We start from the raw sequence: 25920 nt of genomic DNA, 5'->3' as shown, positions 1-25920 counted from the left end.
CCAGTGGTAAGTAAATTTAACATAAAAAGCAGCTTAAGAGGTCAAATTGGTGGGTTTTTTTTAAAATCACAATCCTGGTCTCCCCAACAGATAGTTTGTTTCTCCTCTTAACATAGAATTGTTTTAGAAATGTCAAGAAATGACTTCTAAAAAATACTATCTCAGAATTTTGCACTTACTCCTTTCCATCTTCGGATAATTTTTGAAATATTATTTGTGCAGCTAGTTCACTATCACAACATCAGTGGTGCCTAACTAACAATAGTTGGCATTGCACAAAGCCATAAAATATTTAAAACTGAGGAAATGCGAAGATCCACTTTACAAAACAGAAACAGACTCACAGACTTAGGGAACGGACTTATGGTTACTGGGGGGGCGGGGGGGGATTGATAGATTGGGAGTTTGGGATTGACATGTACACACTACTATATTTAAAACAGATAACCAAAGAGGTCAAGTTGTTTTCACTTTATAAACACATTCAAAGAAGGCAATAGAGACACCCTCTGTATACTTTAATCATGATTGATCCCAAACTGAAGGCAGTTTGTTGCCAGATTGCACCAATGATTCATTCATATCACTAAGAAAGGTCTAGTAGGTCTGAAAATGACCATCAAAGGTATCAAGACTGGGCTTCCCTGGTGGCGCAGTGGTTGAGAATCTGCCTGCCAATGCAGGGGGACACGGGTTAGAGCCCCGGTCTGGGAAGATCCCACGTGCTGCGGAGCAGCTGGGCCCGTGAGCCACAATTACTGAGCCTGCACGTCTGGAGTTTGTGCTCCGCAACAAGAGAGGCCGCGATAGTGAGAGGCCCGTGCACCGCGATAAAGAGTGGCCCCCACTTGCCACAACTAGAGAAAGCCCTCGCACAGAAACGAAGACCCAACACAGCCATAAATAAATAAATAAACAAATACTTAAAAAAAAAAAAAGGTATCAAGACTGTTCTTCCCACTATCAAACTCTTAGAGGAAAACATAGGCAGAACACTCTGTGACATAAATCACAGCAAGATCCTTTTTGACCCAGCTCCTAGAGAAATGGAAATAAAAACACAAATAAACAAATGGGACCTAATGAAACGTAAAAGCTTTTGCACAGCAAAGGAAACCATAAACAAGACCAAAAGACAACCCTCAGAATGGGAGAAAATATTTGCAAATGAAGCAACTGACAAAGGATTAATCTCCAAGATTTACGAGCAGCTGATGCAGCTCAATAACAAAAAAACAAACAACCCAATCCAAAAATGGGCAGAAGACCTAAATAGACATTTCTCCAAAAAATATATACAGATTGCCAACAGACACATGAAAGAATGCTCAACATCATTAATCATTAGAGAAATGCAAATCAAAACTACAATTAGATACCATCTCACACCGGTCAGAATGGCCATCATCAAAAAATCTAGAAACAATAAATGCTGGAGAGGGTGTGGAGAAAAGGGAACACTCCTGCACTGTTGATGGGAATGTAAATTGATACAGCCACTATGGAGAACAGTATGGAGGTTCCTTAAAAAACTAAAAATAGAACTACCATATGACCCAGCAATCCCACTACTGGGCATATACCCTGAGAAAACCATAATTCAAAAGGAGTCATGTACCACAATGTTCATTGCAGCTCTATTTACAATAGCCAGGACATAGAAGCAACCTAAGTGTCCATCATCGGATGAATGGATAAAGAAGATGTGGCACATATATACAATGGAATATTACTCAGCCATAAAAACAAACGAAATGGAGGTATTTGTAGTGAGGTGGATGGAGTTAGAGTCTGTCATACAGAGTGAAGTAAGTCAGAAAGAGAAAAACAAGTACAGTATGCTAACACATATATATGGAATCTAAGGAAAAAAAAAAAAAAGGTCATGAAAAACCTAGTGGCAAGATGGGAATAAAGACACAGACCTACTAGAGAATGGACTTGAGGATATGGGGAGGGGGAAGGGTAAGATGTGACAGGGTGAGAGAGTGGCATGGACATATAGACACTACCAAATGTAAAATAGATAGCTAGTGGGAAGCAGCCGCATAGCACAGGGAGATCAGCTCGGTGCTTTGTGACCACCTAGAGGGGTGGGATAGGGAGGGTGGGAGGGAGGGAGATGCAAGAGGGAAGAGATATGGGAACATATGTATATGTATAACTGATTCACTTTGTTATAAAGCAGAAACACACCATTGTAAAGCAATTATACTCCAATAAAGATGTTAAAAAAAAACAAAACAAAACTGTTCTTCCCTTAGGAGGCTGTCAGTAAATGCTCAGGAAATTTCATCCTTGCAGTACTGTCGAACTGGTTCCAATGCCACTCTCTTCTTTCCATTATATAAATTCTCTGTTATTTTTTCCATCAAGCTACCAAGTTTTGTGGTATTATTTGCAATACCAGAAAACCAAGCCCTTCTTCTGTGGTTATATAGAAGACATTGGATTCCTAAGCAGTTTTGCAAATAATACCACAAAAATGGCCTCGCTTAAAAGAACATGATTTTTCCCAGAAATAAACAAGAGGAGATAAACATATGTAATCAACAAGAAACTAGGCTTTGCATTCAGGTAAGTGTTTTGATAAAGAAGCGCTGAACTAGCCTTCAGATTTCCCTGGTTGGGTTAACCAGTGAAAGATACAAGATCCAAAACCCTGAATTGCAAAGGTCCAAAATCCCAAAAGGTGAAACGATGTCAGGTTGGCATCTTCGAGAAGAATTGACCTTATTAAATACATTCATATTAAGAAGCACATCATGAAAAGAAAGGAGGCGGTACAAACTGAAAATGGTGTTTACTACAAGTTTATGGAAAAGAAATCAGTGTAAGGAAAAGATGAGACCATTTAATCCAAGGAAGAAAAGAAAACAGAAAGTTTATAAATCAATGATTGAATCAAAAGACAAGAATTGCAATTCTAGAAGAGAACTCTGTCTCATGATTGGTAGTTAAGCGCCTATTTCACTAAACCCAAAGACCACCGGAGACCACATAAGCCTGAACTCAAGGGGGCTTTGGTCAAGAACTCTCTACCCTCTATTGTTTGGTGTAGACTAAACATAGATGAAGTTTCCAGCAAAGCTGCTCCTTGGAAGGTCATGGGCACTTGCTCACAGGGTTCTTTTGTAATAGAGCCAGTTCTGCTCCTGCCTCCCCCAAAAAACTACAAATTCCTTTGAAGTTAGGATCTCATTTTATTCATGTTTATATACCCATGTAGCACATATGCAAATAAGTGCCCATGGAAGGCACTTAGTGAATGTTTTTCAAATTACCACTGAGTTCTACTAGAGTATCATTTGGAATAATGGTCATAATAATAATCAAAACAATCACACAGCACCTTTCGCTGGGTGCCTACCAGATGTCATGTGAAAATTCACAGGTTACTTGATTAAATCAGTATATAGATATAATCAGTACTGTTAACCATATTTTACAGAAGTTAAAATTGAAGCCTACAAAAATCCTTAATAATTTGTCAAAGGAGATGTGGCTAGCATATCCAAACTTGGGTAGTGAGAAATTTCTGCAAAAGAATGTATATATATGTATAACTGAATCCCTTTGCTGTACAGCAGAAATTAACACAACATTGTAAATCAACTATACTTCAATAAAATTTTTAAAATTTTGAAAAAGAAATTTCTGCACACTACAATAGGCTATGGGAACTCACCTAATTAGAAGTAGAGATTCAAGTTTAGGCTACAGAGACTCAGTATAGTCATTCTGTTGTGGAGTCAACACTGATGAAGATGGTCATTGATGTAGACAACATAAAAAATCGAGACATCTTTGACTATAGTAGGTGCCTGCTAAATATTTGGTAAGTGAATGCAGAGCTAAAGTGGGAAACTCAACAATTTTTCCAAGTCAAAGAATTGTACTGAGGTCCTAACTATGCCATTCAACAGGGAATGAATACTGATCCTTTCTTCCCAGCAACAGAAGCTAGAGAATAGTTAAGCACCTTGACTCAGAAAACACAGCCTCTTCTCAAGTCAGAATTTTCTGAGGCTTGTTATGGTGGGGCTTGCTCTCTTTCTCTGCCCTTAAATACTTTAAGGCCCTGTAGAAAAGCTCTGTAAAATAAAAGGATATGCCCCATTCATGCTTTATACAGTTTAAACAATGGGAACTACAGTATTAAAATCAATAGTAAAAAAAAAAAAAAAATGTTTTTTATTCCAGAGTCAAAACCTAAAAACCCCAAACAAGGGATATGTAAACTCCTGGCCCATGGTCCATCTGACATGTAATACACACTCTCCTAGAAATGCATGTACATGTGTGTCCTTCATACTGTTATCATAGACACAATAATGGTTGAACATATTTCTTTTGTTGTAAAATAATTATTAGGGCATTTCAAAGCTGATTTCTCTAGAGCAGCGGTCCCCAACCTTTTTGGAACAAGGGACTGGTTTCGTGGAAGACAATTTTTCCATAGATGGCAGGGGGGATGGTTCAGGCAGTAATGCAAGCCATGGGGAGCGCTGGGGAGCTGCAGATGAAGCTTCACTCACTCGCTCACCTCCTGTGTATGGCCCGGTTCCTAAAAGGCCGCGGACTGGTACCGGTCCCCGGCCCAAGGGTTGGGGACCCCTGTTCTAGGGTCAAGAAACAGAAAACCATTTGTAACTAAAGCATGGAGCTATCAAATTTGTGAGTGTGAGAGAGTGTGTGTGTGTGTGTGTGTGTGTGTGTAGCTGTGCAAAACCAAAACCAAAAAAGATTACAATAATAAAGAGAATTAAAAGAGAGCCAAATAACCTCATCTCAAAAGCAAAATAGGATGGATAATCGCATATTTCAACCAAACGAATGTTCATCAAAATGCCCTTTGCTAAGGCAGCAAAGAAGATGTACTGAGATGATAAACCAAGTAGAATAGATAAGATGTAACTAAATGTTTCCTTTAAAACTTTTGCCACACAATATAATTGTATTTTAAGCCTTAAGGAGAATTGTTCTGAAAGTGTTTCCTTTGTTACTCACAAGCTAATCTTTATTTAATAGTGATTTATCATTTGCCTTACTTCCCAATATAAGTGCTAGAAAAGCAATGTATACATCACTTATATTTCAAATGAAATTTTTCAAACAACTTTCTGCTATATTCCTGCTCTGTTGTAATCCACTCTCTATGTAGCAGCCAAAATGATCTTTTAAAGCCATACATCAGATCATATCTTTCTCTTGTTAAGAAAGCATTTCAACCTAATTTAATCCAAACTCAGAGGGACCTAAAACGTCCTCGAAAATCTGACCCTTGCCTTCCTCTCCATCCTTAAATCCTACCACCCTTACCTGTGGTTAGGTTAACCAAAACAAATGGTTTTGTTTCTCATTACAAGAAGCTTATCCCACCACTGAGTTTTTTGTGCTGGTTGTTCCCTCTCCCTGACCACCCTGCCCATATATCTTCCTGTGGCTGACTCCTTTTTGTCATCCAGGGCTAACCTCATCATGAGGCCTTCCCTGACCATCCAACCTAAAAGAGCCCCAGCCCACCCTCTCTCATAGCACATACAGCTATATGAAGTCATTCTGTTAATTTCTTTGTTTACTTCTTCTTCCTCTCTCTCTCTCTCTCCCCCCAGATAGTCCCTACCCCTGGCTATCACCACCTTCAGAAGAATGTAACCTCCATAAAAGAGGGAATATTGCCTGTCTTATCCAGCACCATGCTCCTAGAACACAGAACAGTCTCTGACACATGAAAGGCTCTAAGAAAAATATTTATTGAATAAATGAACATTTCTAAACATATTATATTTACGGATGCATTTTAGGGTTTTTTTAGAGTGAATTTTCACTAAGGCCATATCTTCAGCTCTCTCTAAAAATCAAGGACGATGGCTTCTTCCAGCTGCAAACATGCCTGGTTATGACTGCAAGACATTTGGAACAAAGAGGCTGTTCACTGAGAGATGAACACATTTTCAGGATAAAAGTTTGTTTTGCTGTAATCAAAATTCTGAAACTGGCTCTTCATGGCATGCTATTCTTGATACTCAATACCAACTAACAGAGCTGCTATTATTTTTTTTTTAATTTACCCAGATAAATTAGGACCCATTTAGCTTGGGGACAGCAGGGAAAGGTAGGAGACTCAGGACATTATCAATAGGGAGAAGAGAAGCAATTTTTTTTTTTCTAATTTATTGAAGGCAGAGTTTTTTAGCAAATTTGTTCAAAGACTTACTCCCAGTCAGGCCTATGTCAGAAAAATAGCAGAGTACAAAAATAATCCTCCTTTTAATCCTGTTCATCTTTCTTCACAAATTACAACCATCTCAATGTCTTTGAGCTATCTTCATGTCAGAGCTCTTCTCTGTGAATCTTGACTTAAATCTGAAGATATTTTAATTTTAACTATATAAAATTTGCATTGTAATACATGGCCAGTGATGTTACAACTGCTCATGATGCTAAATGCAAATAACATCCAGCTAAATGCAAATAATGTCCAAGAATACGATTGTATTCTTTGGGTAAACCTTCTGAACATACAGAATCGTAAATAGTTTCCATGTCTGAAGAAATATACAATTGCAAAGGTAATAGGGATTCAGTGAGTTAACATCTATGAAGTGCTAAGAGCATTGTCTAGCATATGGCAGGAGCTATATAGATGAGGGGCTTTAATTAATTCTTATACTACAAAACAGAATTTCTAGGCAAAAACTTTGTTTAAAATGATCACCACAGTTACAGTTTCTAGTTACATTTCAAGAACTTTACTGCTTTTTTCCAAAACTAACATTTAAAAATAAAATCCTTATGTGACATCATATGCATTTAATAACCATCATTATAAGGATGTTGCTTCATTCACTAATTTCTTTTGTGATGAAAGGATTCTAATGGATGAGCTGCATTTTCCTTGAACCTCTCCAAGTAGTGTACCACGCACCACAAGAAATAGAGTAGAAACATATGGCCTTGACTCTGTCATTAGGGGCTCCCTGTCCATTGGAGATATTAGACAGTCACAAGACAAGTAGTGCAAATTTACAACTATATAGAGTTTGATGCTATACTTTATCCATAGAAAGAGAGATAAATGTGGGTTAGAATAATCAGAACAGGTTTCATGAAGAGAATCATTACAGATGTAAATAAAAACAAATCAAGACTTCCAGAATTGTAATTTCTCTAATAAAAAGAAAATCAGACTTGCATCAGTGTAACATGCTATAGCTACATATTCTCCTAGAGAGATGATCTTTAGCCACCAGCCATATATACATTTGACTATACTTCATGCTAAACCATGCAACTTCGGCATGTCATTTATGAAACATTAGACTTTCTTCAAGAAATTTTGGAAAGAAAAATACTTAAGTTACTTAATCAACATTCAGATATGAGTGTTCTGATTTTAATTATAAAAGCATTATTTGAGGAACTGTATTCACCTGTACTTAAAGTCATGCTAGCACATTAATTCCTCCATCCCCTCCTCAGGCTGGGTGGTAATCTGTCACTGAATAGGGAGGCCAAACTTCTCCCTCTACCTACCACAAAGAAGGCTCCTGTTTCCCACAGATGCCAGTGGCATTCAGTGTTCAGGAAAAATGAGCTTAATTCCAGAATACACACCTTCATCCTTCAAGCTGAAACGTTTTGGTTTTGGCTGTTGGAGAGGGGTGGGTAGTGGGGTGGAGGTAACAGAGAAACTCCTCAGGACTCATGAGGCTCTGTTACTCTGCTCAGGACCTGAATATACAGGGCATCCTTCAGAAATCACTGTGATGCGTGATTTTTAACTGATTGCTTACTTGTCTCATTATCCTGTTTAGCAGATAAATAAGCTCTGCGCGAGTTGAATTGACATGAACCTGAGCTTTCAGCAACCACGTAAAACAAACCAAGAGGTCCAAGAGAAAGGTGACTCCAATGCTGTGGTTACAAATTAAGTCAGTTCATACTCAAAGCAGGTATTCGAGACAAGGGCACCGATATAGGTAAAGCTGGTTATTCATTCATCGTAACAGCCAAATATAAAATGGCTTGCCAAATCAAACGTGAAATCCACGTCAATCTAAAACCATCGAAATAAGCAGGCTAGCTTTTGTATTACTACCATTTATCTTAGACAGACAAACCTAAAGTGGGCAATCAGGAGAAGGTCAATAGCACACAATGGAAATTACTCCGAGACAGACTGTTGTCTTCCCCATCATCCAGGAAAGCTTTTAGCAAGCTGGCCCTGGCATCCGTATCCACAGATCAGCCTGCTACAAGCTTAGAGAGATGAACTAGAAAGGCAAAGATGTCCTCTAAATGTCATGCATTTAGAACTGCTTAGTATTTTTGTTTCCTTGATGGAAAACAGCAATTCTTTATATTCCCTTGAAATAAGAAACAGTCTGCCTTAGCTGTCTTTGGACTTTCAATGGAAAAAACAATCACCACACATCCTATAATAGCTTTAAAACCACCTCATGCTAAGCGAAGGTTATAAAGGCTATGGAATTTTTTTTTTAGCTCTTTTGTATGTCAGGTCATTTTTTGATTCAGAAATAGTATATGAGAGAAACACTGAAATGGTCAGTCACAAAAATGTCATTATAGAAGCATATAAATATTAAACAGTATCATAAACTAATTTTCTGTTCACTGCACTGAACACAAGCGTAATGATAGAGATATGTGTTGTTACTTCTGTGTTGCAACTTGGAAATAAGCTTTCATATTAGGAAATGAGGAGAAAGAAGGCATTCACACAGTTTTTTTCTTTCTATATGCAATTCTAATCTGGCTTTTCCCCAAAGACTGCATTACTAATTTAAGCCTATCCACAGGATATGCTGAGTTGGAGAAATATTCTCAGAAGTTTCTTCCTAGTGCATAGGTCTTGGGCAATTCCAAACTACAACCTGGAGCAGGGACAGGCCAGTTACAGGTGCTGAGGTCCACTGTGGTCTGTAACAAATTCGTGGGAACAGGTAGAACTGAGCTACTTTCTAAACTGGAAATTAGCCATGCTCTTCCCTTCACTGACCCTCCTTCTTATTCAACTTCATGTTTCCCAAATTAGCAGAACTAAAGCATCCACCAGAATACAGACTACAGAATATCAGAAAATTTACTCCCCATGATGTATTTTCTTCAATGTCAGAATTCTAGAGCTCAGCCAAGTGGTATTGGGGGCATGACAGAGAGGGAGAGAAAAGCTTTTCTTGTTCTGTTTGAATGTTATGATGATGCTGTATTCCATTAATAAGAATGGCACAAAAAGATTCTTAGACTATCCCAATAATAGTAAATGCACAAACAAAATGCAAAATACCCAAAAAGTCTATTGCTTTCATTGCACTAATAATGCTCACCTTCAGTATAAGATAAAGACGAATTCAAGGCAAACTGTTTTAAAAGTGAGAGGGAAGGTTGCTTTATGTTTATAAAAGGAATAATTTACAACAAAGATATAACAGACATGAATTAACCCTGATGACATTACGTTGAAATCTAAATCATCGAAATCCAATGAAAACCATTAGAAATACAAATATAAACTAACAAAACACAAATATAATAAAATTCCAAGTTCTCATACACATTATTTGACAGAACAATTAGAAAGTAAAATAAGAAAACAAGATTCTATAACCCATAATCTTGATTTAATACCTATGTATTGAACTTTGTAACTTAAAAAAAGAGTGTAAATTCTTTTCAAATGCCCATGGGATATTTACAAAATCTGATAATAAGAAGTTAACTAAAAAAAGAAAAAAGAAAAAAAACCAAGAAGTTAACTAACTGGAAAACAGTAAGATTTGTAAGTTGATGTAAGGCATCTTTTTTTTTAACATCTTCATTGGAGTATAATTGCTTTACAATGGTGAAGCAACTGACAAAGGATATAAGGCAGTTTTAAACTGTTAAACTAAACATCCCTCTGGAAAGACTAATTTTAAAAGAAAAATTTCAAATTTTGTGTTATGACGAAACTACAAAATTATTATTCAAAACATGATTATGATCACAAAAGGGGACACTATATTGTAATTGATAAACTGAACACAAGTCTAAATAAAATGTGAAGAAAATGGTAATTGTACATAAAGTTAAAGTTAGATCAATAGGATGAAATAAAGAGTATAGAAAGATCCAAACACATTTAAGAATTTCATATATAATAAAGGTAGGAATTTAGAACAGCTGCAGAAACACCATTTAATAAATGATTTGGGATAACTAGCTAACCATTCAAAAGAAAATTCATGTTATTAACTTGCAAATTAAACCAACATAAACTATAAATGTATTAAAAACATAAATAAAAAAATGAAAAAGCAAAAGCGCTAGAAGAAAAAAGAAATGAATACCAATGTCATCTTAGCCTGAAAAAGTATTTCTTAACATGAAACAGAAAGCAGTAACTACAAAAGAAATTATTGATTCCTTCACTGCTTGTATAATTAAAATACTAAGTTAAAAGGCAAACAATGAATATGGAAAAACAATTGCTTTTATAACAATTGATTTTATAATTATTTTTATATATTAGCATTATCTGGTCTTTGTTATCCAAAAAGTTCTTGAAAATCATTTACAGATACCCACACATTCACAAAAGAAAGAAGATAATGCCCAATAATATAAGAAAAAAAGTTCACTCCGTTAATCAAAGAAATTAAACTAATATGTATTCTGTATCAGGTGAGTAAAAGGATGCACCCAGTATGTTAATAGTGTTTATCTCTGGGTAGTCAGATTTGGAAGATTTTTTTAAATTTTAATTTGTAGTTTGCTGTACTTTCTTACAATAAAATTTTACAGTTAAAGAAAACATTGCATTTTTTAAAAGTAGCTTGAGGGACTATAACACATGAAATTTAATATTCCTTAATAAGGGTAAGATGCCTGTGGAAATAAAGGGAGGTCTTTCCTTTCCAACAGAGTTCCTATAACATGAGAGCGCCTCTCCACCCTCACACCTATATATGCCAGCTTTCTGCTGTCTTCACTGCTTCATCCCTGCTTCGCTCCCCATCCTGCATTCTGTCTCTCTGTCATTTGTGTGGTTTTTATTTTCCTTGTTTTCTGGTCCTCTGCCGTGAACAAAAATGTGAGAAGCAAAATAAGGGAAGATGTAATCAAAGTAATAACAACAATTACTGTTGCTGCTGCTGCTACAACAATGTTATTATTTACTATTTAATACTAATACACCTTTGGGCCCAGAGGTTCCTCCACAATTACTAAAGCAATTAACCCTCTACCCTCCTCCCAGGCAAGGTCAGAAAAATACAAATAGTTTTATTTATGTCATACTAAAAGAAGAAAGAGAAGGAAAAGGAGGATACACATAAGAGATATTGGAGGAGCAAGCACAAAGACTGTGGGTAAATTGAAGGAGCTAGAAAATATGATTCCTAGAATTTGGCTCAGGAATATTTTCCCAGGTAATGTCTCTGTCTCTATGCTTTACTCTCCACCTGGAGAGACACCCAGCCTTTTGTTCAGTAAAAACCTGCTCAAAGAATAAATCAGTGAATAAATTAACAAGTAGATTAAAGCATAAGTGTTTTTTTTTTCTTCATTTATATTATTAATGTTCATAGCAACTTGTTTTTCTTTATTTTCAGTCCTTGCTAACACTTTCTTAACCTAAATTCTTGGAAGGAATTAGTGGGTTTTGTGATGCTTCATTTCACCAACATTTATTTCTCTTCTATATCCTGAGTCACTTCCCTTGTCAAAAGATAGTATAAAATACTACTTTGAATTATGAAATTTTTATTATCTGATTTAATTTTTCTACTACTCATATTTCATTACTTGAAAAATCTTCTAGCTTTTAATATTAATTTATTACAACCTGCTGTATTCTAATCTTGTTCGAGCCTGTCCCAAATACTAAAGAGTTTATTTGTACACTTTTATATCTCTAGAAATTATATACATTATTATCTCTTTTCTCTTGTTTTACCTTACAATTTACATTACTTGACTTTGGATCACAATTTTTTCCAGTAATTTTTCCTTCTAAATGATATGCTATAGATATTTGTAAGTTATCAAAAATAATCTCATCCACTACATTCGTAACAGTATGCCTGCTACTCTTTTTTTTTTTTTTTGCCATATCTATTTTATTGTATTTTTTTCAAGCAAAAGCATTTATTTGGTTTTCCATTTTAAACATAGCAGAGGGATAGTTAGGGAGTTTGGGATTGACATGTACCTGCTATTTTATTCTAACATAAAGTATAATCAAATATCTTCATATTTCAATTTTCTATATATGTCTTCCTTTTTCCTTTTCTATACTGTTAATTAAGGCCATAGATATAGTGACCAATTAAATCACAGAGATTGTTATTCTGCATCTAGAACACCGCCTGGCACCTGGCAGGTGCTCAATAAACATTTGTCAAATAAGTAGACAAAAAATTCCTTGTGGACCACCAAATTGGAAGTAATGGCTTCCTAGTATAGCACCCTTATTCATTTAATAACTAATTAAAAAGTGTCTTTGATCAGCTTGTTGACAGATGATCTTTTGTTGGCTTTTATTGGTCGGCAGCCTTAATATTTACCAGTAATAGCAACATAACGATAATAGTATAATAACTGAAGCATATGGTACTATGTCAGGCACTATTTTAACTTACATCTATTCATTTATTTAGTCCTCACAACAACCCAATGAAGCAATACTATTACTCTACCTATTTTACATGTGAGGAAATTGAAGCATAGAGTGGTTAGGGACACACAGGAACCGGAAGAAACAGGCCGTGAACCCAGGCTCTTAACTACTACACGACACTGAGCTAATATTTTAGCTCCTCGAGTACATCTTTTACTCCAACTAAGTTGTCAGCTCTTTGAGGAAAAAGCTTTATCTTTTAACTCCTGGAATGGGCACAGCCCCAATAGTAGTGCTTTATACATAACAGTCTCAATAGTTTTTTGCTAATTTTAGCTTGGTTCAATAATGTATAAGTTAATGTCTAATACATAATTATAATTATAATACTACATTATTAGATTATTTGAATTCAAATAAGATGTGAAAGATTAAAACGAAACATCTTTACTTCTGGTGAGACAGTGAAATGAGGCACAATAATCTGAACCTTCAAGGGAAATTGTTCAGGAACGTTTTCTGATCCCAGCGTGACCAAACCTTCTTAAGAGAGGAGAAATGGAAACCATCTGGACTGAACACAGATGACTATTTCTAATTGAGATGGCAGGTGGCAATAACAGCAATAGAAGCTGGAGGATCTGGGGATTGCGTTGAGCATTTACTGTATGCCAATCACTATGTTATGAGATTGTAAGGAGGACAAATCATATTTTCCAGTGGTACTTTTAAGTAAGATCTATTATTATAATCAGTTCACGGATGTACAAAATTGGCTTAGAGTAACTCCAGGTCACAGCTAAGAGATGGTGGGGCTGGGACCCTGCCCCCGGCCTGTGCTTAAATAACTAGAGCATTCTAAAAGGAACGCTTGATTTGGGACTGTGCACTAAAAGCTAAAGGGAATCTTTTACACAATCCAGTTGTCTCTGTCTCCTTTGCCATCACACCGCAGCCATATTCTGTTTTGGCATTTCACAGTCTGAATTTAATTTGGGGGTTCAATAGCTTAGCAGGAGTGAGAAAAACCACCTCCCTGTCTGTATAAAGCCACAACTGTACCCACTCCTCTGTGGCATTACCACCCTGACACCCAGGACGGAGGAATGACAGAATGACAAATTTACACAAGCTTTGAAAGGTAATATTTGCAAATATCAAAAGACAAAATTCTCCTATTGAATGAAATCCTCTCTAAATACAGATAAATGGCATTGAAATAACAGGTAAACTCTGGTGTGGCTATAAATGATTTCCAAAGCAAACATAAATGCAATGCATTTTATATACCTCCTGTAAGGATAAGACTAAGCAAATAAAGTTAAAACTGGCAACCCAGAGAGATTTGGGGCAAATCAACATCTTGAATTGTTCTTGAAATGTTTGGGGGCTTAATTTAAAACCCCAAAACACATTAAGCCAGAAGAGTTTTAGATCCATGAGGGTATAAATTTAATCCACATGTTTCTGATTCATTTACACTTGAATCATTCAAGTCAGGTTTTGTAAGTGCTGTCTCAATGTCTGATATCTTTGGGCATTTTTATGTCTCTCTCCTTAAAAACCGGAAGCCATATTTTTGCCAAGAGTAAATAAACTTAAAATACCTAAGTATTCCAGACAACCGTGCACAACTAAATCAACAGACTTTTGTGTAAATTCTCCACCTAGCAGTGTCTTTTTTTAATTGATTGACTTTTGCTGGTCCAATTTTGCACCATACTTTTCCATGAAGGGAGATCATATACTCAAATGATTTCAATTCCAAAGGCCTATACATAACTCAATATATTTACCAAATCACACTGTAAACCTATGTGTAATATACTTTATATTTAGATAATGTGTGAACAAATGGACTTCTAGAAGATGGTCCTAAACCGGATTCTGCGGGAAGCAGACATTGAGACAGAGATCCACATGCAGGCATTTTTCTGAGTACAGTGAGGTGATGAGGAAAGCAGGATTTGGCACAGGAGGAGCAGAGCTGGAATGGGGTTACAAGCTCTGAAGCACATATGACCCTTCAGAAATGTCCCAAATGGGGCAAGGGGGTAAGTGCTTTGGATCCCCACACCCACCTGTCACTGTACACAGAATGACCAAAGAGAGGGGGGCACAACCATGGGCAAGGCAGCTCCCTTGGCTGAGGGTACTTTCCCCAGGGGCAAAACTCACCCCAAAGGGGATCTGGGTGGGGCACCAGTGTCTATTAAACAGGTCTGTTGGAGTTTTCTGAGAATTAATCCTCCATGAATATAAGACCTACTCAATCTTTTAGTCTGATTAGCAATACAAATTGAGCCATGTAGTCACTCAATCAGCTGGCAAAGGCTTGAGGTAAGCAAGCCCATTTTACAGAGAAATTTCAACATTTACTATGGAGATTTTATTTATGACAATGTACAACCAGTATCTGCAGGTCTTTACTCAAAGAAATTTTTTCCTTCTGTCTCCTGAAGTGACCCCCTCAAAGATAAAACACCAATGAAAAATACATACATTTTGGGAGAAAAAAATGTGTGCATGTAGAGAAAAAGGTGGTGCTAAAGGTAATAATGGGGCAAAAATAACTATGAATAAGTTATATCACCTAATTGTTTCCTTTGCCTTCAATACTTTGTATTTAATACTTGGTTCCTTAGTTCATTCATTCAATAAACATTGGTTTATGACCTACTACTTGTAGAAACTAAAACACAAACCAGTAATATAGCTCCTAGCTACCAAGGACCATTGAGACTAACAGAGGAAATTGGCATGTAAACATCATAACAAAATAATATCATTCCTAGTTTATCCATGATGCTGACAAAATTCCTAAATTATAGCACCAGATTCAAATTGTAGAATGTTCAGGATTCTCCAGGACACCATTTCCAACTAATACTCCTGGGGAAGCTCTGAACACACGTTCCCCTCTCGGACTTCTCCAATCCAAATCCCAATTCGAAGTATTGGAAGTATTCCTGGGGCTGACCAATTAAGTCCTGACCTCATCAGCAGACTGGGTCCAAAGTGGAAATGAGGGCCATTACCCACTGAGCTCTCCTTTATGTGAGATTCATTTAGCAAATACTTACTGAGCTCAACTCTGGGCCAGGCACTGGTCTCAGAACTGAGGACACAGCAATAGTCAAGGTCCCTTCCTTCAAGGAGCTTACATGCTAGAGGCAGAAGCCAAAAAACAACCAAATAAACAGAGAAATGTACCCCATGTTATCAGATACTGCTAAGTGCTATGAGAGTAAATAAAGCAGAGCAATGGAAGAGAGAAGAGAAAGGGTACTTTTTAAGATAGACTACCTAGACAACATGATATTTAAGAGAGGAGTCGGGGGAGAGCCACATGGATGTCAGGAGGAGAGTACTCCAGGCAAGAGAACACCAAGGCTTCAGGGACACGAATGTGTTCCCAAATATCTCAGAACTGCTCCTCTGCCAGCTCCTGTCGCTGACCTCACACCACGTGCTCCATGTCCACCCAAACACAAGAGCAGTCTGAATTCCCATCATAGAAACTACATTTAACGTATCTCTAAAACATACCTTTTCTTCTGGATATGAATTTTGAGCTGCATGTGTCTGAGTTGTTTACGAATTTCCTAAAAGTAGAAGCTAAGTCTTACCAGTCGTTTCTCCAGACATCATCATTGCTGCTTCCACATTCCAAACCAGGGAGCACTCCCCCTTCACAAAGGAAACCAGCTAAAACAATTTCTTACAAATCACCTCTAAGATCAGCATCAATGCAAGAATAACCAAAAAGGTCTGACATAAAACTATATGAGAGTGAGAGTCCATTTTGGTTTTAATTTTAGAATGAAACCCATTCGAAGCCCTTTTTATTTGGTACAATTAGATCCAATGTTGGATCTAATTAGTTAAATTTTTTAACTAATTTAAAAATTAGTTAATTTTTTTAGTTTGGGAAATAATTCAAACATGTACACATTATGTATATACATATTTATACATTTTCCGTATTTTTCTTTTCACTTGAAGCATGTAACTATACATCTGTTCACCATCCTTTTGGTGCAGAGGCAGGTGCACAAGACACATACACACACACAGATTTCCAAGACACAGGTCTTACATACGATAATGAGAGCCAGCCTCTCAAAGAAAGCAATCTTCACTAATAGTCAAAATGTTCTATTCTGTTGTGTTGTTCCATCATTTGCCACTAGCCCTGTAAGACCTGGTCATTATGATGCCAATACCTTTAGTAATTCAGTAGAATTCAATTAACCATTCATTTTTTAATTTATATCTGACAAACATCTTAGTGACCAAATGTTTAACTATATGACTAGAAATGCTAGCAGAAGAGTAACAACCTTAGAAAAATCAAATTCAAACTCTACCTACACAAGAAAACACATTTCTTGGGTAAACTCACCTACACAATATCATTTTGCTCTTCATATACTTTATACTTCTTTTCCCAATTCAAAATGAACCTCTACCCTTGAAGAGAAGGTAAACAAACTAAACAGCCTTCCAGAAAAGATCCCTGAAGTTTAATTGTGTCATAATTCGACAGTTGCCGACTTAAGGAACAGATTAAAAATTACCATTTGGTTTCAATATTTGCTTAATTAACGCTCACCTACAGAACTCAGAATCCACATTCTGGTCAATCATTTCCAATCTCTTGACATTCATACTACTTAAGTTACAGTCAAGCAGTCAACAAGTATTTAATACTCTGCCAAACTAGTGAAATAAGCATAGCAATAATAATAAATTCCTTTTAGGACTACATATTCTAGAAATGGAACATTAAAAAGAATCAGTACCTGTGGAAAGACAGAAGCAAAGACTATTAAGGAAATGTTACTTAGAAGTGCTGTTAAATGTCTTCTTTTTCTCCGTCACTCTAGAAACATCAGAAAAAATCTTCAAGATTTATTTATTTGGAAAAAGTGATTACCTAGAATGCACGCAAGACAATTTTATAATTGCCATTTGACTCTCAAAGATTTTTGTATTAACTTGTTGCTAAATGGAATTGTAAGCTAATAAGTACCTATTGTATTTTCCTGGATTTTTCAGTTGGGATTGTAATTAAATGAATTTATATGAGTTAACCATGTTTAAAACTATAAAATTCAGATACTGAAAATTTTTTAAAGTCATTAACAAGTTATATTTTAAACTAATATTACAATTGTACTACATTTCTAAATTTCAGTTCCTGAAAATACACATACACACACACACACACACACACACTTCCCCCTTTGTGGGAAAAAAAAACATTAAATTAAAAAAAAGCACCATAGGGGATTTTTAGGGCGGTAATACTATTCTATATGATACTGTAATGGTGGACACATGTCAATATACATTTGTCAAAACCCACACACTGTACAACACAAGGAGAACCCTAATGTAAACTACAGACTTTAGTCAATAATAATGTACAAGTATTGGCTCATCAATTGTAACAAATGTACTACATCAATGCAAGATGTTAATAATAAGGATGACTGGGGGTGGAGGGGTGGAGACATGAGGAGCTATATGTGAACTCTGTGTTTTCCACTCATTTTTCTGTAAACCTAAAACTACTCAAGAAAAATTAAGTCTATTAAAAGAGAGATTTCTAACAAACATCATGATCATCTTACCTTTGTATTAAAGTCAATCATCAAACTTAACAAAGTATCCCCCTTTTCATCAGCTACAAATTTTAAAAGTTTTAGAAATTATGCCACTATTGATGTTTTGATGCAGTAAATCCTGCCAAACCCAGACACCATCATCCGCATTACTCACTTCCTCCTTTTAGTGTATGCACCTGTACCCCATTCCAGTTTGAGGCTTGAAAATGACAGTGAACACAGGTCAAAGAGTGTCTTCAGATGTTCATTCAAATGACAAATCCAACATTTCATCCTCATCAATCAGAGAGAAGGCACATGGTGTAAAGTAGGGCATTGACATGGAAGATGTCACAATTATAGTGCATCTATGGGAATTTAGAAGCTTGGTTTCAGAGATATTTTTTAAACTAAGAAGCTTTTAAAATATACGGTGGAGAATAATGGCTCAGTCATTAATACCTATGCAGTTCCTCCTGGGCACTTAGGTGGTAAAGGAGAAATGGTTCAACAGAGGAATCAGTGTTGGGTGTTATTTTGGCATTCCCAGGCCTGGGTTTTTCACTCAGGTTCCATTTAGAGCTGTCTGGGGGTCTTAATGTAATGTGCAAGGCACTTATGCCCAGGCCACAAGTTATAAATCCTTCAGCCAGAACTTGCCTTGTGAAGACCCAAGACTCCACAAGAGAAACTGAAAATAATGCTTGAATCAACTTGAAACATCAGTCCAGCAAGGGGTATCTGTGGTAGACCTACTACACATCTAATGCAGAAATAATTTTGCACACTAAGAAGCATTTTAGAAGTATTGATACATTGGTGTCATAGGTGGAGCAATAATTCACAGTTAAATAGAACGCAGACCTCAGAAAATGTTTCACAAACATAAAATTATATCCACTAGGAAATATGTTCAAAATATGAATTAAATTGTAATATATATTTTAACAGTAATGAAAACCAAAAATTCAGGAAAAAAAATTAGAGAAAAACATAAATTCAAAATATCCATGGCGAGGATGAAATTTTGTTACTTTCCATTCCCTTACAGTAGTTAACCTATAACTCCTATTTCTCAAAGTCAAAAGCCAGAACTAAGTAGAATTTTAAAGGTGACTCAGAACAAGCAAAAACCAAAACACCAGTGATTAGCCCAGTTGCCAGATCATCTGTCTCTCATTAAGTTCACTATTTCATGGTTTTCAGGTGTTCTCCAGAGCTAGGACCTTCATTTTTACATTTTCTTTAAATATTTTCAGCTACCTCTTTTCTCCCTTTCTTAGTATTCCCTTTCCAACCGTCAAATTAATTTCGTTTTTGCTCAGACTCACTGTTTATTTTAAAAAGCTACTCTATTCAAAAGTTTAAGAAGAAGAGGAGCATTATTCTAAGGGAATTTCCTTTGTCAAGTAGCATAAATTAAACTCTCTAAGAATAAACACTGAAATGACTCGAAGTGTTGATAGAACTCGTCTCTGCTATTCAGATTCAAACAAATAAACTATGAGCTCAGGTGAGACCCCTAACTGGGGTCACCCAAGGCCTCCTGAATTGACAATAAGGCAGCCTCAAAATATTGACTTGCCATTGACAGATGTAGCCTATCCTCTCCTCGGTTGGGCCCCTAGGACCAGTTCTGGAACATCACGAAAAAAATATTTAAATGATACAAAAATTCCAGAAGCCAAATTCAAATTGTGAGGAAATAACAGGGATAGAAATAAAGAAATATTTTAAAAGTAGAAATCTTTTTGCAGAATAAAATCAACTACCATAGGATCTGTCTGCAGCAACAGCTCTCAAAGAGTTTTCTGTTCACCAGGACCATCAGGATTGTTCATTAAAACTCTACTGGCAACAATTCTTGGACAATGCACCTAAGGGGGCCTAGAAGAACTGCATTATTAACAAGCACCTGCATAACACGATGCAAGGTATGACCATGACCTTTGTGTTATGTCTACCTTTGTCTCACCCTTTTGCTTTACCTCTACCTGGATATCACCTGTATTACTATCTTTGAATACCAATCTGTTTCTCCACTGGTACAAAAAAAGGGATGAAAATAATCTTTACTGCCATCAGGAGCTACATACAGAAGGATGTTTTCTCTTTCGTTGTATGCTATCACTTTTTCCATCATAAAGTAAACTGTTGGAGAGAGTTATGGTTATACTTATCAATCATAAGTATTTTGTCTTCTACCTAGAAAGTCATATAAGTGATTTATGTTTGTTGCTAATTCTTTAAACTTAGCCGTCATTTCCAAATAAAAATACCAAGATGTTAAATATAGCTGCTGGCTAAATTGAAAAAGAGGAAGGAATGAAATGATAAGAGAAGAATCCCTGGCTCTCCGGCCAATCATACCCCTCCCTGCATTACTATCATCCTGGGTTAGTGAACTAGTGATTCTTTACCTTATCTACCCATCTAGTTCACCTGCACTATCCAACTATCTCAACTCATCACCTCCCTTTGCAAGCTGAGACCTGGTCATTTTGTGTTGAGAAGCAGCCTGTCTATAAATTACAAGTCCATGTGATTTTCTATCAAGACTTACTGGAGTCCATTCCAATATTGTTTTATAGCCATTTTTTTTCACATTTTAGAAACTAATCATATTCAGTATATTAAAACTATGTTACTTCTGTGAAAATTACTTTATACCACACTGCAACAGGTAACACTATGGTTAGAATTGTTTAGGGAGATATTTCTTTTAATTCTGGGCTTGTGGGGAAATAACCATCTATGTCATAAATAGCTTAATTCTAAGCCAGAGCTGAGAACTAAAGTAAGTTCTGAGTAGAAGTAAATTCCAGCATTTAAAAGATGAAACAGCATTGCCCATCAAGACTACCAACTTTGAAAAGACAAGAAACCTTGTATTGAATACCGATTAACTGAACAAAGCAAAAATTGTCAAAACCATAGGTCCTTACCAGAAACGGACTCCAGCAAACGCAGGAGACACACATTATACCCAGGAGCTGGATGACCATTTCAAAATGATGAGACCTGCCTTGTCTGTGCTGCTGACTTTTAAATTTAACTCTTAAAAGTGAAATTCCTGTGATGGCATTGCAAAAAAATGAAATACCAAGGGCTAGGAGTCCCAGAAAAGAAAAAAGTAAAAGATAAAACCTATCTTCCCAGTCTTTGATGTGATCTGTATTGTAGAAACACCAGGTCTTCGACGCTTGAATTTTATAGTCACGATGCCCAAGGATGGGCAGCAAAGCTACGAAAACAGCAAAAAAGCACACTCCACTCAACATCATTTTAACATGTTTGGATGTAATTTTCGTAGAGTGAAATATTGGTTGGGTGACTCCAATACATCGCTCAATGGCCATCACACTGCCTAGAAAAAGTGGGCACAGACCAGAGAATACCATGCAGATACCAAAAATACTGCAAAGGACGTTTGATTTGTCAAAATGGATCCAGTCTTTATCAGAAGCATATACAAAGACTGCTATAGCTCCATTGATGAGGTGCCCAAAGAAATCTGTGATTACCAGAGCACTAGCCAAAAGCAAAAACGATGACTTGTACTTCTGTCTAAATCTCTGGTATGCCTTCATGAGAATAGCAATAGCAAGGCTGTTTGATAAGATTCCCACTGTCATGAAGGTTATCGAAAAAGATATTGAAAGCTCTTCTTCCATTTGGCAAGTCGTATTTGAAAGGAGCCCAGCTGCAGGAGACACTGGCTGTTTGGAATTGTTCGTGGACATTGTTGTGGAGATAAGAGCTGGCCACTCAAGTCATCTCCCTCTCAAAACAGTGCAGGCTTGCGGTCCAGAGATCTGCAGCATAAAGACAGAGAAATTATGAGCCCTGGATAACTGTTCATCTGACATTGAAGGCCAAAGCACCCCAGCACCCTGTGGTGGGAATCAGATTTATCTGGCCTGTCATGAGCAAGGTTGCATCATACTGAAAACAGCACACATCTGCCTGCAGTTCCACATTTCATTTTCAAGGTAAAGAAGCTTCCAGAATTGAGACCTCTTGGTTAACCTCTATGGCTACTCTGCCACTGGACACCTCCTAAACTGCCTCCTGACACTTCACTGACACCTTAAAACTCCTAAGGTTTACGAAGTCGCTTAACAAGGCTAGATTTAAACCCAGTTGAGTTTTGTGGGTTTTTTTAACATGTTTATTGGAGCATAATTGCTTTACAATGGTGTGTTAGTTTCTGCTTTATAACAAAGTGAATCAGTTATACATATACATATGTTCCCATATCTCTTCCCTCTTGCATCTCCCTCCCTCCCACCCTCCCTATCCCACCCCTCTAGGTGGTCACAAAGCACCGAGCTGATCTCCCTGTGCTACGCGGCTGCTTCCCACTGGCTATCTATTTTATGTTTGGTAGTGTATATATGTCCATGCCACTCTCTCACTTCGTCCCAGCTTACCCTTCCCCCTCCCCATATCCTCAAGTCCATTCTCTAGTAGGTCTGTGTCTTTATTCCCATCTTACCACTAGGTTCTTCATGACCTTTTTTTTTTTTCCTTAGATTCCATATATATGTGTTAGCATACTGTATTTGTTTTTCTCTTTCTGACTTACTTCACTCTGTATGACAGACTCTAGGTCCATCCACCTCACTACAAATACCTCCATTTCATTTCTTTTTATGGCTGAGTAATATTCCATTGTATATATGTGCCACATCTTCTTTATCCATTCATCCGATGATGGACACTTAGGTTGCTTCCATGTCCTGGCTATTGTAAATAGAGCTGCAATGAACATTTTGGTATATGACTCTTTTTGAATTATGGTTTTCTCAGGGTATATGCCCAGTAGTGGGATTGCTGGGTCATATGGTAGCTCTATTTTCAGTTTTTTAAGGAACCTCCATACTGTTCTCCATAGTGGCTGTATCAATTTACATTCCCACCAACAGTGCAAGAGGGTTCCCTTTCCTCCACACCCTCTCCAGCATTTATTGTTTCTAGATTTTTTGATGATGGCCATTCTGACCGGTGTGAGATGATACCTCATTGTAGTTTTGATTTGCATTTCTCTAATGATTAATGACGTCGAGCAGTCTTTCATGTGTCTGTTGCCAATCTGTATATCTCCTTTGGAGAAATGTCTATTTAGGTCTTCTGCCCATGTTTGGATCCCAGTTGAGTTTTTAAAGTATAATAGTCTATTTTAATAACTAGGTGACTTTCTAAAGTTTCTGCTTTTTTCTCTGATGAGCTTTGTCCCCAAAGTGCAGATTATTCCTTTGGGACCCATGACTGTCAGGCAGACAAAATCATCTTCTGCAAACTTTGGGAGGGTGCAAAGTGGAGCCACAAGCCCACTGACGCTGCGTGGGGCTTCTCTGAATAAGTTCTCAAACTATTTAATTAGGTCAAATAACAGCAAACCACACGCATCAGTGACCCCTGGAAGGCTCAGCGTTGAGTCTCTAGGAAGATTTTCTGGTCCAGCTATCACCTGTGCAGAAATGTTGGCTGAAGAGAGCAAAGAAGGCGGGCCGCCCTCACTGTGGGCGCATCTGCCTAGATGCTGTCGATCTAAGTTACAGCTTCAGGGTAGCTACATCCCAGGCGAATTATTTATTTATCTCTCTTTCCCTAGTGAGTTGAGGCCTGAGTCACAGACCCTCTATACCCGCCACCACTGCCACCCCGCCCCGAGCTATTTCCGCCGGCGTTTCCCCAGCAGCTTTCCGGGAGGCTAGGAATTCCGGAGCCAGCCTTTCCTGGGACCTGCCCAAGTGGGGCCGCCCGGGGCTGCCCGGAGGGCAGCCGCCTCCTCCGGGTCTTACTCACAGCTCGACTTTCGATCACTACTACCCCACTGCCCCCAGGCCTCTGCTTGCAACATCCTTCCCGAACCTCTGAACTGCCTGAAACTTTCTGCGATTGCTCAAACGCCAGAGGCCGGTTTCCCTCCCACCCCGGGGGGCGCCACAGGCCTGCGCTGGCCCGGATGCCGGAGTCGAAGTGTCGCGGGCGGGGAAGCAAGGAGAGGGAAGGGGATCTTTTCCTTTACCCGTTTCCCTCCTCTGAGATCCGTTCTACCCGGTCCCCAGGCGCGCACCTCAGACTCCGGACGGATCAGACATTGCTCTGCGGGTCTCCCCAGCTTGGGGCATCTGGTCCAAACTTGTTGGCCAGCTCAGGCTAAGGTGCCCTCTGGTGCCGCCGGCTGCAGCTGCCGCCGGGCGTCCGGGGTAGGGTGGCTAAACCTCAGTCGGGTTGAGCAACCGGAGGCCAACGCGTGGGAATCCAGCCGCTGAAGGGGTGTTTACCTTGGCATCCCGGGCCGCGGGCAGGGCTCTAGGTGGAGCGGAAGAGCGCGCGGGTCCGTGGGCCATCCCGCGCCCGGCTCCGCTCCGTCGCTGCCGCCGGTTCCTGGGGCGCTGCGCCGCGCTCTCGCTCCGACTCCGGCCCGCGCTCCGACTCTGTCTCGCCGCGCGTGCGTCCGCGCGCTCTCCCAGCGCGGAACCTGCCGGGTGCGCTGGGCTCCTCCGATCCTTTAGCACCTAGCGGCGCTCACCGCCTGGGCGGGGTGGAGGGCGCGGTTGACCTCCGCCCCTTCCTCTCCGCCCCTTTTGCGTTGAGCCCAGAGCCGGACCAGGAGAGACTTGAGCACCGCGCTCGGATGCTACGTCCCCCTCCTCAGCATCAATCAGAGCGGCCCTCTCAGCTGCCCGACCACTTAGGGGAAAGTTTTGTTTTAAACTCATTCTCCAGCTAAAGGCGCCATCTCTACGGCTGTAAAATAGGAACCAGGAGAGCTGAGGCAAGCCTGCAGAAAGCTGTCGTGACAGCGTCTTGAACTGTCAGATTGTAGTCTGCAGACAGTTCATCCCAAATCCAGCTCAAAAAGGGTAAAGAAACCAGGTAGAAGGAAAGAGATGGTGTATTGGAGCTTAGGGACCGATATCCCCAGGAAGTTAAAAACAGGTATTCGGGCCACGTGTTGTCAATGGAAAGTCACTGCCTTAGGATTCACTATCAGTTAGAGGACTGGACTGTTCCTAGCTTTCTAAAGAATGTGAGAAGGGAAAGGGATAAGCAGTATTCTCACAGGACACATGCAGATAAAGCATCAGTAACATTTTAATGATCAAAAAAGCCCAATGGTGAGAGAATTTCTAGTGGTATATTTACCGAAAGAGATGTGACTCCACAACTTTTGTGGAGATTATTTTATGATCAAGTAAAGAAAAATCCACTACTTCGTTAGGAATTATAATTTGAGCCATTTTAATGCTGTGACCACTTTTTGCTAATATTGTTTTGATCTGTACCTATTAACTATCTCATTTTTATAGCTAATCACTTATGGAAATCTATTACTGACCTTTGCTCTTTTTATCAGTAAAATATTGCCACAACTTTTGTGAAAAACCAATGCCACATGGAAATAAACCCTCTTTTCTCCATTCTAAAATCAGAAAGGGCCTCTAAATTCCTAGAAATTGGAAAGGATCATAAAGTGCTACAGTGAGATAAAATAAATTAGCCATTAACTATAGAAAAGAATGATTGCACAGCTTTCCCCTGTGGTAGATATTGAGGTTTTTTTTTTTTTTTATGATATGATCATAACTTGTAAAATAAACTGTTACTCAGGTATGGTCAGGGAATTGAAAAATTTGGTTAACCAAATATTCTGGTTAGTAGAGAAATATT

The 25920-nt window shown here is 38.2% G+C and overlaps 1 protein-coding gene across 1 annotated transcript in view; it reads right to left on the bottom strand.

The window, feature by feature from the left end:
* The window catches only part of PTGFR (prostaglandin F receptor), a 58778-nt gene extending 34010 nt beyond the window's left edge, over nt 1–24768 (bottom strand). Inside the window, exons 1-2 of the mRNA XM_007191791.2 lie at nt 24531–24768; nt 21183–22052 (exon numbers count right to left, since the gene is read on the bottom strand). Of these exons, the coding sequence (XP_007191853.1) occupies nt 21183–21980 (798 nt within the window). The 5' untranslated portion in view covers nt 21981–22052; nt 24531–24768. The remainder of the gene's footprint in view (nt 1–21182; nt 22053–24530) is intronic.
* Nucleotides 24769–25920: the final 1152 nt, after the last annotated feature.

This window comes from Balaenoptera acutorostrata, chromosome 1, assembly GCF_949987535.1.
Source record: "Balaenoptera acutorostrata chromosome 1, mBalAcu1.1, whole genome shotgun sequence".
Lineage (NCBI taxonomy): Eukaryota > Metazoa > Chordata > Mammalia > Artiodactyla > Balaenopteridae > Balaenoptera > Balaenoptera acutorostrata.
Note: the sequence above shows the minus strand (reverse complement) of the source record. Positions and strands in the feature narration are given on the sequence as shown.